The 13042-nt window shown below is 35.1% G+C and overlaps 1 protein-coding gene across 1 annotated transcript in view; it reads left to right on the top strand.

Moving 5' to 3' along the window:
• CACNA2D3 (calcium voltage-gated channel auxiliary subunit alpha2delta 3) overlaps window positions 1-13042 on the top strand; it is a 247363-nt gene that overhangs the window by 164136 nt on the left and 70185 nt on the right. The window contains exons 18-24 of the mRNA XM_027884815.1: window positions 55-122; window positions 1915-1960; window positions 2116-2213; window positions 2972-3065; window positions 3706-3801; window positions 4790-4911; window positions 5472-5552. Coding sequence (XP_027740616.1) covers window positions 55-122; window positions 1915-1960; window positions 2116-2213; window positions 2972-3065; window positions 3706-3801; window positions 4790-4911; window positions 5472-5552 — 605 coding nt within the window. The remainder of the gene's footprint in view (window positions 1-54; window positions 123-1914; window positions 1961-2115; window positions 2214-2971; window positions 3066-3705; window positions 3802-4789; window positions 4912-5471; window positions 5553-13042) is intronic.

The raw sequence follows: 13042 nt of genomic DNA, 5'->3' as shown, positions 1-13042 counted from the left end.
GTCTGCTATTGTTTGTCTCACAGATTTCAAGGTCTGCTTTATTTCTCTGCACAGTTTAGGTGTGGCTCTCTCTAGAGGACATGGAAAATATTTCTTCAGAGGGAATGTAACTGTAGAAGAAGGTAAGATACCTACCTTCTCATGTTGCTTACACAGTAGTTTTATTGTTGATTTGGTAGTCCTAAAGCTTGTATGTTTGTCTGCAGATTCCATAAGGTAATAAGGTGTTTTTTTTCTTTCCTTTTTTTTTTTTTTTTTTTTTTAAGATCTTTTACTTCACAGGATTTTTGTCCTCAGTTATATGAAGCGTAGTCAGACTGTGAATCTTTAGATGTGATCAACTTTCTGTCCTCTCTCAATGTTCCAGAGAATCACTCAGGCCCCATGTTAATTATTTGTGGTGTTTTCTGAATGAAGTAGCCAGTAAGAGCACTGTAATTGTTATGGTACTTTTGTTCACAGATTATACATTGTGAAATCTTTCAGAAATATAATTGCTTGGGGCATTATCTACAAGGATTTACATATTTATAACAGTAGTAGAGGCAACCAGGGAAAGAACTGTTCTTCCTTTATGGTTTTGCTTTTTGATAAGACCCCAACTAAATGACTGCAGGAGTCCGCTATGTGTGGTGATAACAGTTGTTTTGCAACAAGGTTTCTGAAGATGATGGAAGAGTAGAGGCATGTCGGAAGATTGAAGAGAGGGTTGAAAAGTTTTAGAAATTGCTGAGCAAAAAATGTTTCAATACAAGAATTCTTTCAGATTTTATGCTGAAGTCTCCATTTCCAATTCTTCTTGTTTTGTCAGTGATGTCAAACAAGATACATAATTTCTTCAGGTCTTTGTTCCTCAGCTGTATTTTGCTACACAAATATGTTCCTGTACTCAAGAGAGATATAAAAAGAAATGCCTTGAAGTTTGAGTCACTTGAACAGCAAATACAAGTCTAGATAGAAAGAGAGCACAGCAGGACATTCAGAGCTGCTTCCTCTCCAAATTGTTCCCAACACACCTCTCACCAATGTTCTCTAATCCAGCCACACATCTCAGCGGTCTGTCTGATGTTCCCTCCCAGATGCATCACCAGGAGTGTAAACATAACCATAACTAACAGTTCCTTCTCTCCCAGTCTTACCTTCCCTGATTCTTCACCACTGACTCTTCACTGTCCTCTCCAAGGACTACGGTTGTAGTTCTGGTTTTGGCTTCTCTGCTTTCCTTTACCACTGTTGCTTTGTCATTGTTTATCATGAACTCTGGCAGGTTAAACACAGACCTTGCCTCCTGATCCCTGTTTTCTTATTGTCTATTGATAAGTTTTTTAAGAGTTTTTAAAATTGCCAAAGTACATTTTTATTGTGCTATATAACTAATGACATAGTTCTTATTTACAAGCATTTGTGTGACCTGTTAGCACAAAAAAACTATTCTGAATGATCCCATAAATTGTTGCTTTTGTTCATGGGCTATGTCCTTAGATTTTCAGGGAATTACAAATTCTTTTTCCTTAAGGGAGAAGAAAAACTCACATGAAATGAGAAGTATGTATTTTAGCATGAAAAACTTTACTGGCCAAAGAGAACGAGGGACTATGAACAAGAGTCTGTTCATTTTGTACTTGTCTTTGCTCAAATTTTCTTCTAAACTTTAAATATATTATGTGAGTAATTTGTATGAGTTAAATATATTAGCAAAAAAAAGTTTTCCTACCTTTTCAGTTTTAGATCTGATTTAGCTGGCTTTTGCAAGTTTGTTAAACCCTAAAGTGTATTTGAACGTAGTTTACAGTGATTTATTTCGTTGTGGTAATAATGCACTTTCCAAAAAGGGTTTATGTTATGGAGTGTATGCAAATAACCATCTGTTACCCACACTGCTCCCTAAATAACCCATTATTATTACTGTTACAGGTTTACATGATTTAGAACACCCTGATGTATCTTTAGCAGATGAATGGTAAGCCTTAAACAAAGCATGAAATTGGTGTCTGTTACCCTTCTTGGTTTCATATTGTTTGTGCTTGCAGAGCTCAATTCTTAATGTTTGAAGACAAAGAGAGATCATTCTTACACATATAATAACATTTTAACGTCTTGACAACGTTTTCACAGGTCCTATTGCAACACTGACTTACATCCTGAGCACCGTCAAATGACTCAGTTAGAAGCAATCAAACGCTACCTCACAGGAAAAGAGCCATTGCTGCAATGCAAGTATTTTGTTAAACATGCACTTGATAGGCTTTACTCCAGCTAAAAACTGTTGTACTGAACCTTCTACAAAATGCTTAGTTCAACCAGTGTTAATTTGGAATTTCGTTTGGTTTTGAGCTTTATCCAGGGTATCAGTGAAGATATTGATGATTCAAATTTCTGACTTTTGCAGTAAACAATATGCCTGAAGCAAACATTCAAGTTTCTGTTCAGATGATGTAGTTATACTGTGCAAAATTATCACTCCATCTGGTTTTATAAGTTAAACAGAATTGGTCTGAATCAATCCTTGGATCATGCCCCCAAAGAATATACGAGATATTTCATGAGCATCTTGGGGAGGATGGGCATGCAATTAGCATTTCTGAACTGCAGAGCAGAATAAAAAATTCAGGTGGATAAGTGCATATTCTGTCCTCCTGCAGAAATGTGAGTGTTAGTAGACCTGCTTGTTTTAACCTTATGTCATGTGCAAATGGGAGCATTAGATAATATATACATAAAGGAGTTACAAGAAGTGGAGGATCAATTTTTTTTTTAATCTAAATTGTTGTTAGTGCAATGAAATTATGTATGAAAAACTGCATTGTTGTAAAATACCCTGTAATATTACTTAGTAAGTGCTTCGTAGTGCAGAGCTTTTGAAAGCATATCACAGACACGATAATGTACAGTGTAAAAAACTATTATTTAGTCATCTAAAAAAAAATTGTCTATAAGCTTTACATTTACTGATTTTAATATATTTTAATAGGTGATAAAGAATTGATCCAGGAAGTTCTGTTTGACGCAGTTGTGAGTGCACCAATTGAAGCTTATTGGACCAGCCTAGCATTGAATAAATCAGAGTAAGCAAGCTTTGTGTCGACCTTATCTATCAGCCATGGGTGTATTTTTGATAGATATGTTAGTGAACTGGTGGAATATCTAACAAATTCTAATATGCATGAAGATATGATATTAACCATTTGATCCCAAACACCACCAATTTCGAATTCAGTCTTAAGTGCTTATCCTGCAGCATACATCATGATGATTAGTTGTAATTTTCACAATAAAACTAATTAAATTCTTTACTTTGTCACTTGGGCAACAGTCACACCTATGAATTGAAGCATAGACATAGTGCAGAAGTGTTGAATGACTGGGAGCAATATCTGGAATTCCTGCCCATCTCAGAATCACTGAGTGCCAGTGGCTATTAAATAGTTGGTATATAGCTATGCCACACCTTTTTATTCTTTGACTTCCTTATAACCCCTCCCTACAAATCCTACAAAATTTACTGTCTTTGACTTTTCATTGATTCTTGGCCTAAATAGCATTTCTACATTGCATGTTTTTTAAAACCCACAGGACTATAACTTGAAAAACAGCAGTTAAAAATAAATCAAAGATAGTACTTCTCAAAAACTACAGTACACTTGTACTTTCTTCAACCACTAATACAGCTTTATCTTTTTAAAAGCATTATCTTTGCTATTTCAGAAACTCTGACAAAGGAGTGGAAGTTGCCTTCCTTGGAACACGGACTGGACTATCTCGTATCAACCTGTTTGTGGGTCCAGAGCAGCTCACTAACCAGTAAGTAACAAAGCTATGCTTGGTGGCCATATAAGAAAAGAAGGAAAAAAATGTTTATATTTCTGAAGCCCATCTATTGTTTCTTCAGACAGAACAACTTAGAAAGATTTCATAGGATCCCTTAAATTCTTTGTTGAACTGGAACATTTGGAACAATAAACTATTTTACACCCATAGCCCAAACATTTACTTTCTCCACACACATACTCCCAGCCTGACATCTTTATACTTCAGAGCAGAATTATGAATATGCTGCACCTGCAGATGATTTATTTGTTTTTACTATCCTATCTAAAAACTAGTACTTGTAGGCTTTTTCAGAGATTTTGCATCTCTGTTGTGGAAAATATTTTCAGTGTTCTATAAAGCCACGTGACAGAAGTGGACTGAGTGAAAGAGTAATCAAGAGATCTCATTACACAAGGGTTTCCTATTTTGCTTGGAGAAGATGTAATCTAGTGGAGGTATTATGCATGTAAAAAAAAAAAAGTTTGCACTTGATATTTATGATAATATAATTTTATGTAATATAAAATTATATGGTGCCTATCTGACCACAAATACTGTTGTAGTTCAAGTAGCCTGGGAGGTGAGATCAGTAGCACTCCCAATTTGTTACTGTCAGACAGCAAACCAGAACAGCTGTGTGGACACCATACTTGCTCTTGTCAATTGACACAATTTTTCCTCTGCCAACATTCCCTGAAATTATTGAGGAGTACAATATATTTTCAGCAGTACTTAGAGGTACTATTTTTTAGTACTTTTTCCATCTTTCACAACAAAAGTGATTGTGAATGAGTCACAATATTTATTAGTGGCTAAATTTAACCCCTTTTTTTGAACAAATGGTATTAGAAGAATTGTCCCAAACCATTTCCTTTCCCTAAAACTTGCATTTTGCTTTTTTCTTGTCTTTCAAAGCTAGAAACTACTGTGTGCCATGCAATAAATAACAGGTGTTTTCTGTCTCCTTTTTTTTCTCAAGAGACTTCCTGACAGCTGAAGATAAGGAGAACATTTTTAATGCTGACCATTTTCCACTCTGGTACAGAAGAGCTGCTGAGCAAATACCTGGGAGCTTTGTCTATTCAATCCCATTCAGCACAGGTCTATAATTTTGTCATTCTCTAAATTCTGAGACATATGTGATGCTGGAAGGATTCCAAGTATGTCAGTACCGAGTGGGCTGTGTAGCTGATCTCAAATGTTAATCTGAAATATGCATTGAAATCTGAAGCTTCTTTGCTGACCCTTTGATCAGGTGCATCCCTTTCAGGGCTCCAAGTGAAACCTCACTTTTCTTTTAATATTTGCACAGGGTGACCTTACAACCTGGTATTTTAAGCAAGACAGGCCCAATAGAACAAATGTTCACACTAATGATAAGCCCAACCAAAAGCTGTCACCTTTGTTGCCATTTTAGGGGATTCAAAACCTGGTACTCATTTCAGTGTTTTAAGCTTGGTTTGGGGATGCTGGGGAATTTAAAATGGCAGTGCCTGTATGTTCTGTGCATACATATAGAACATGATGTTTGCTGTTTTATTTTCTGAGCCCTAAATCTGTGTAGACTGTTATTTCAAACCAGGGGGGAAAAAGCTCAATTGCCTCATTCTGCAATATGTTGTTTCAATTATTTTTACTTTTTTTCTTAATAAACCCTGCAGAAACCGCAAACAAGAGCAATGTAGTGACAGCCAGTACTGCTATTCAGCTTCTGGATGACAGGAAATCTCCAGTGGTTGCAGGTACAATTGTTGTCGTTTATTTGGTTTGTTAATTTTTTTAAAATCAGTTTAAGCATTTCTCACTTTTTTGGGTTAGCAGGTATTTAATGTAGAAATATGATTTGAGAAGGTATCCCATATAACCAGTTCTAATATTGTATCAATAAACTTTAGGGTTGGTTGGTTTTTAGTTAACTGTAAAAGAGACAGGAAGGTGTTGCTTCCATTTCCCTAGTTGTTTAATATTGCACACTCAAAATTGTTTGGGTCCCATATTTTCTATCTAAAATAAAGACAGGGTCTTCACACCTTTTAAATGATAAAGCATGTAAAAATTTTCTGTGATATCTACAAATGCATAATGCCATGAAAAATAAGATCGGTGAAATTACAGTCATCAGTGGTTTTTTTATTTTTATTTCTGTAAACTTTAAAGACTGTGTGCTAAATGTTTTGTTTACAGTATGAAGCATTTTTAAGAATTTACTTAATTTACTTACTGTTATTTCTTTTCCCTCTGCTATGGTTGCATGTTTTCAGGTTGTTTTTTTTTTTTTTTGGGTGGAGGGAGACCTTTTTGGATCTGTACAAAGCTTTGTCCATGAAAGTGTCACTCAGCCAGCTACAACCATGCAGAGACAAACAAGTGTATGCATTATTCTTGTCCTCTTTATGTTGGAGATCATAAATGTGACTTGTCAGTCCTACTTTTTCTCTCAGAAAACTTTTAAGAAAGTACCCAGTACCTAGTTCAAGTTTTAGGTTTTGTTATAAGAGTGATAATATTCTGTTTTAAGCAAAGTAGATTCGGAGGCAGAAACTGGAGCAGTGGTAAATGGGAGAAGTTTGAAGTTTTTATTAGCCAGACTTGGGAGACTAAAGAAAGATTGTGGGTAACATTTTCAAATGCCTCCATTGGAGTTCAAATTTGGCCAAAACATCTCATTTTAATTTGTGTGAAGTAAGTATTCCTTATCCACATTTGGTCTGAGTAGATTACAGAAAGCAGCAGGATGGGATACATATTTCATGTTAAATCACTTTATTCCCTAGGGGGATTTGACTGAAAATAAAGCTGTTCCAGAATGTTGTTTATTACAGATCACTACAAGAGTTTAAAACTGGCAGAGAGAAACTAGAACATTATTGTAAAATGGAAACCTGAGTTAGACCTACCCATGAGCGGGGGGAAAAAAGGAACAAAACAATTTCTTACTGCAAAATCTGTAGTTTCTTGTATTTTCCTACCTACATTAAGGCTTATTGCAAGTAGGGAATACTCAACTCTACAACATAGGCAGAAAACCCTAAAATCAGTGAGTCTGCAGATTGTTACTACAGAGAAATTGAGTGTTGCTGCTGTTTCACCATCTGTACCTACTAATACCAGTTCCCTGTCAGAATGTGTTTGCTTATTGGCAAAAAACCCATGTAATTTGTTTTTAAAATCCCTCCTACCTCTTGCAATTGAGATTGTGATTTTTTTTTTTTTAACTTAAATGAATGCCAATTTTTGTAGAAAGTGTGGAAGGAGAACATAAGGCTTTAATATATAAGTGTAGTAGCATCATATTTATTACTGTTTATACAGAGCTCAATTTAGTTGCAGGAGAGGAAGTGACAGTATTACCTAATGCAGGGATTTTTTTTTTTTCTAGATTTAAACACATTTATGGTCAAAACTACTTTAATTGGGTGTTTTCAATGACCATGTCTTCTAGTTCAAGTTTACATTTGAAATGTTAAGTATCTTCAAACTGTCCCTCTTACATTGAGACAGAGAATAAAAGATGGGATTTTTTTTTTTTCTTCTCAACATGACCTAAAAATAGGAGAATGACCCAGTCCCTAGTGCTGAAATTTCATGAGATTCCTTGAAGATTAGTATTCCTTAGAAATAAATTATTAAAGATACTACGCACTTAGACAGTTCTGAGGAAGATATGGGGATGGAAACAAGCAAATAAGAGTCATCATGGAACAAAGCAGGCTTTAAAAATTGAAAAATTGTTCCTTCTTGAGATTTTAGGAGTGTTGAGAGAGTATGTGAACCTTCATAAATGTAATTCCCTGTAGATTCGTTTTAGTTCAAAAGCTGCAGTACAATGTAGAACCTTAAAAGCCCTTCCTGTTGAAAGAAGCCATCTCTGTTCACAGAAAACATGAAAATTATCCCCTTGGTATGTTTAATTAAAGATAACAGAACTGACATAATCTTCTTAGGGCAAAAATTTATTAAAGATTGCTGAGGAAATTGTCTGATGAAAATTGTCAAGTCCTCTTAATTTTTCCTTATTGAGCAAGCAGAACCTGGATTTCAAGCCTCATTGGAAAAGTCCATAGCAGTGCTGAGTAAAATACTCTGGACACTTAGTTAGAAGAATGAAAAATTAAATCATACACAGGCAAAGTCTTGAGCCTCACAGTCATTTAAATTTAAAATTTGAAGGAGATGAGAAATAGTCATTTTTGTTTAATACAAGGCTGCTCATAAAATCTGAAATTAAGTAAAATTTTCCTTAATCCTTTTCTGCCTATTTTTGTGGAAACCAGTTATTTAAATGAGTTTTGAAGGTTGGAATTCACCTCTTGAGATCGTGTAGTCCAATCTTCGTGGACTAAATTGGAGAGAATCTTGAGCTAGAGCAGATTACCCAGAACAGTGTCCAGCCAGATCCTCAATGTCTTCACACATGGAGAGGCCTCACCCTCTCTGGGTGTGTTTTATTAAACGTAACTAAATGGGAAAAACAGCTGGGGCTTTATTATTTTTGCCATCAATTGTTAAAAATGTAGAATTTTTAAAGAAAGTTTTGTTTCTATGGTACCAAAGTAGTAGGAAAGAGTATCTAAAGTGGTTCCATATTTTCTAGCAAGTTTTTTATATTATCAATTTTGTATTGGACTTCCTAATTATCAAAGTTGAAATTAAAGAACACTAAGTCCTCCTTGCAAGCATGCTCTTCTGTGGTCTGTCAATCAAAATCAAGTAATATTTGTTCATTTTAAAAACATAAAAGGCTTTACCAATAGATGGGACCTGTCGTTTCTGAAATCGAGCAAGCCCTCAATGCTCTATATCAACTTAACTAGAACAGTATATTAACAGAAGCTCACTGTAGCTAAATTAGTGAGAAATGAAACTACTCATGTTATCTGAAGATTTCTCTTATTCAGTGGAATTCTGAGAAGAAAAGAAATCTAAGTTTTCTTATGTACAGGCATGTTTGCAGTCATTTTCTATCAAAGAGCAGTGATTGCCTGGGACGTGCATTCAAGCGTTGCCATAGCTCTGTGAATCTGCCCTGACTCATTCTGCTCTGCTGAAGCTGCATAAAAAGAGCAATGGCAGTAATTTCTGTTTGGACAGAAAAGAAAAATCTGCCTTTCTTCATAATTGCGAGATTTTTGATTGGTGTTTTTGTTTTTCTTCTTTATACTGTGTTCCTCGTACAGGTTGTGGCTGGAAGATCAGCCACTCTCAGAATCTTCTGTAACAAAACTTACCAAAAGGCCTTTGTGAGAATACCAGATGCACAAGGATCAGATTTTTCCTCTATGAACACGTTGAATAATAGTCATACTTTTTTATGTAGTCTTTTCAAGGGAATACATTTACTATTAATTTCAGAATGATTAGGGATGGCCGTTTTTTTCCTCTCACAGACATCACGTTTTCTACTACCAAGCAGTAAAACTGAAATGAAAATGAGAGATACTTTCTACCACCCATGATTCATAACTTTACACAGTATCTCATCAGAGATTTCTTGGAAAGAAATATGTACTTATGGCTTAGTAGAATAAAAGAAACACCTACTATTGATTTCTGCTAAAACTATAGATCATGCTTAAATGTTATTTTATATATATATAATTTATGTTTAAATATGCAATAAAATATTTTTAAAATATAATAAGCAGATCATTGTAGTCAAATGTGAAAGATTTTACTGAAACTGAAGAAAAACCTCTTCTGTTCACTGACAGTTTGATTTTAAATGCTTTTACCAAAAATACTTATTACGCAAACAAGGAATATTGTGTTTTATTCTGCCAAAAAAATTGTTCCAAGTAATGCCATGATACAGTATTTAACTTTTCCAGTATTTAACTTCTCAAAGTTGATCCCTTATTTTTATAACCAGCCCATATACAAATTCAAGGTTTTTACTCCAAACCCTGGTTAGAGAGAGCTTTTCTTACTTGTGTCCTTGTCCATCACCTTATTTGTTCTCCCTTTTCTATAATTTTAAACCCCAACTTTAGTATAGCAAAACATTCAGTTGTTCCATGTTAAATATTCCTAGTCAGGATGCTAAAAGCCCTCAGGTATTTCAAATGACACAGCTTGAATATTTAGGACCTCCTTTTTTTTTTTTTTCCCATCCATAAGCTAAGGAAGATGGTAATGATTTAATTCCATCACTGGTTTGTTAAAATTGGCACACAGTTTTGAATGCCTCTATTCTGGCTAGTGGAAAGTGATCCTGATGATCCTGCTGTTTAAGATATTTCAAGCTGTGCCTTGAGAACAGGAAAGATCCAAAATCTCATATTACTTCTAAAATACAAATCAGTCTTCTTGAGACTGGTCACACTTCAGGTTTTCATTCTTCCTGTTTAAATCAGCTTCTACGGAACAGCAATTTAAAAGGAAAATTTGTGAATATACCAGTTTTCAGGTAACTGAGGCTTCTACTTGATCTAGGCTCCAAGTAATGAAGATTCTTCTATAATTTCATGGAGAACAACGGTCACATTGCATCTGAAAGTCCATGACACCCTCTTTTCCTTTTTTTTTTTTTTTTTTTTTTTTTTTTTTTTTTTTTTTTTTTTTTTTTTTTTTTTTTTTTTTTTTTTTTTTTTTTAATAGTATTTGTTTATACGTGATCTCAACACTCCGTTCAGGGGGTTTTGAGTGAATTTAGATGGGGTTTGCATGTGCATCTCTATTTAACAAGTTCCTAGAACATGTTTTGAAAAAATGACTCCCAATCACTTAATCAAAAGTAGTTTTAAGTGTTGATATTTCTAGGAGTGGCAGACTTTAAATGTTTCACAAATAGTTAAATCTGCTGTTGTTACAGTAGCAAACAGAGTAAATAAATCTGCTCTGTACTGCTTGGAATTTTTTTTTTCTGTTCTTTCTCACATATATTGCTTTTGTATTACTATATCATTAAAAACATTCAAGTAAATGTCACTGCCATACACAGTCCTTAAAATTTATGATGTCATCTATAAAATTGCATTTTAGTATGAAGGCCTAAGGGAAAATTAATATGTCATCATAATGACACACCAACCAAATTTTTGAGGTATTCTAAAGTAGATGTTTTCCTTGTCAGGCAAGACAGTGATTTACTTAATCTTTACTCCACATTATAAGCCACAGAAGATTATATTCAGCAGTAGTGTTTAGCAAATCCCTCAGAATGTTTTTCATGCTTTGGTAGAAAACCACTACTTTATGTTTTTCCAGAGTTCCTTGTTCATTTTGAATATTATCTTTGTACTCATAAATCTAATATTAGTGTACAGACTAACGTTTTCAGTTTTAGGGAAACTGAGCTGTGTATTTCTGTAGTCTAACATTAAAGAACTTGCAGACTTAGGTTGGAAGCCATTACCTGGGAAAGATGGTTTGCAGGTAATGTGTGGAGAGGGGGAAACACCTCCCCAGAATGCTTTGAGCATCTGGTGAGAATCTTGCCCCTTTCCATTGACTGAACAGTGAAGCTGAAGTTAGATAACATATTCACAGCCCTTCACACATTTGCATTAATTTCCATTTGTTCTCAATTTCACTTCACCACACAGAATTAGTGTGTTGAATAGTTAAATAGCAGGGGTTTTAAAGATAATTCTCTGCTAGTGTTAACTTGAGAATTTAACCTCAATTTATCTAATTCTAGGACTTTTCTTCACCACTTGCTCTTGGAGAATCCAGGACTCTGACATTTAGAACAGTATCCCAACATGTGTAATATTAATGTGTATAATAAATGGGACAGAGCACCTGCTCTTTGCTTCTGCACTTCTGCTTTGCTGTTGGGGTTTTTCGGTTGGTTGGTTGGGTTTTAGTACTCTGTAATTTGTGAATGAGGAAGATCCTTGTGATCTAATAGCAGTGAGATTGATTTTAGGGGCTTTTTGCTAAATAATTCTGCTGCCAACAAAATTAATCCCTGATTGCAGAACAGGGCAGCAGATGAGCTGTTGAGTCCTTTGGAAAACTTCAAATAACGCTGTGCAAGTATGAAACTGCAATCACATGTATGTGATTGCATTACTACCCGTTTAAGTACTGTGGATTGAGTATTTCCCCCCCAGTAGACTATATTTCCACATATTAACAGTGTTTTCTCACGTATTGTATTTGAAATGTGAAGCCTGATGCAAAATAATTGAACACACAGTGTACATAGCCCTGAAACATTGGGGCATCCCTCTGCAGTCAGTAAGAGAGAGAAACCACAGCTTTCCTTTGAGATAGGTATGTAGCTGTTGGTTTCTATATTGCTGGTTTCCTGCTCCTTCTCCCCTCTTGTGGCTTACTGTGGCTGGTGTTGCTGCCTGTTTGTCTCCTTATCTGGGGAACATACAGTTACCTTTCAGGTAATGTGAACTCAGGACTACCAAGACTCTCTTATGATTGTTATTACTATGCCAATTTGGCCAAATTCAAAGAGCAAAGTTTTAAAAGCAGGCACCCTTTCTGGAAGCTCAACTAAAACCTGTGTGTCCTTGGCTCCTGGGCAGCAAAGGTAAATGGTTATTAGGTAGCACTTGGTGTTTTCCTGTTCATGTTGTTAATGAGAGGTAAGCCATGAATAGTGTCATTAAGTGTGCTACTTTGATCAAGAAGAGGGATCCAAAATTTCTTTGGACATTGCATTACTAGGGAATGATGAAGCTGGACTTTGCTTGACTTTTTGCAAACTCTAAATGGAAAGACAAATACGGCAAGCAGGTATGCTTCACTTTCAGCTTTGAGTCTTCCTATATAGATACTATAGGTTATTTTCTGTAAAGAACGTTGTTCTCTTGTAGTTTTTAATTTCTGTTCTAAAATGAAATTTTAGAAAGTCTCTTTTTGCTGGAAATATAGCAACCCTTTTATGAAGGACAGGAATACAACAATATGTGTGCTTTCTCTGTCTTTTCGAACACCTTGCAGAGGAGTGTGTCCTGATATTTTGTTGACTTTGAGGGGGAAGAGTGTTTTGCACAGAGATTAGAAAAAAAATACTGTGCTTACTATAATACTCTGACGAGATTGCTGGAAGAACAATAAAGCTTTCTCGGGAACCTTTATCTGAAAAATAAATCTGTGCAGATGAATTATTTCAGTGGCAGATGTCCATTGCTAAGCTTTACAAATTTAGGGCAGTTCTGTGGGGAATCCCTAAATTCAGTCTTGCAATTGTAGTCAATAATTGTTATAGACAATAAATGGTGGCTTTTATCTTTGTTTATCAGTAGTCAAACATTCTGTTTCCTCTACT

The sequence above is a fragment of the Empidonax traillii genome, unplaced genomic scaffold, assembly GCF_003031625.1.
Source record: "Empidonax traillii isolate 1590-97213 ecotype Southwest subspecies unplaced genomic scaffold, ASM303162v1 scaffold155:size2260171, whole genome shotgun sequence".
NCBI lineage: Eukaryota > Metazoa > Chordata > Aves > Passeriformes > Tyrannidae > Empidonax > Empidonax traillii.
Note: the sequence above shows the minus strand (reverse complement) of the source record. Positions and strands in the feature narration are given on the sequence as shown.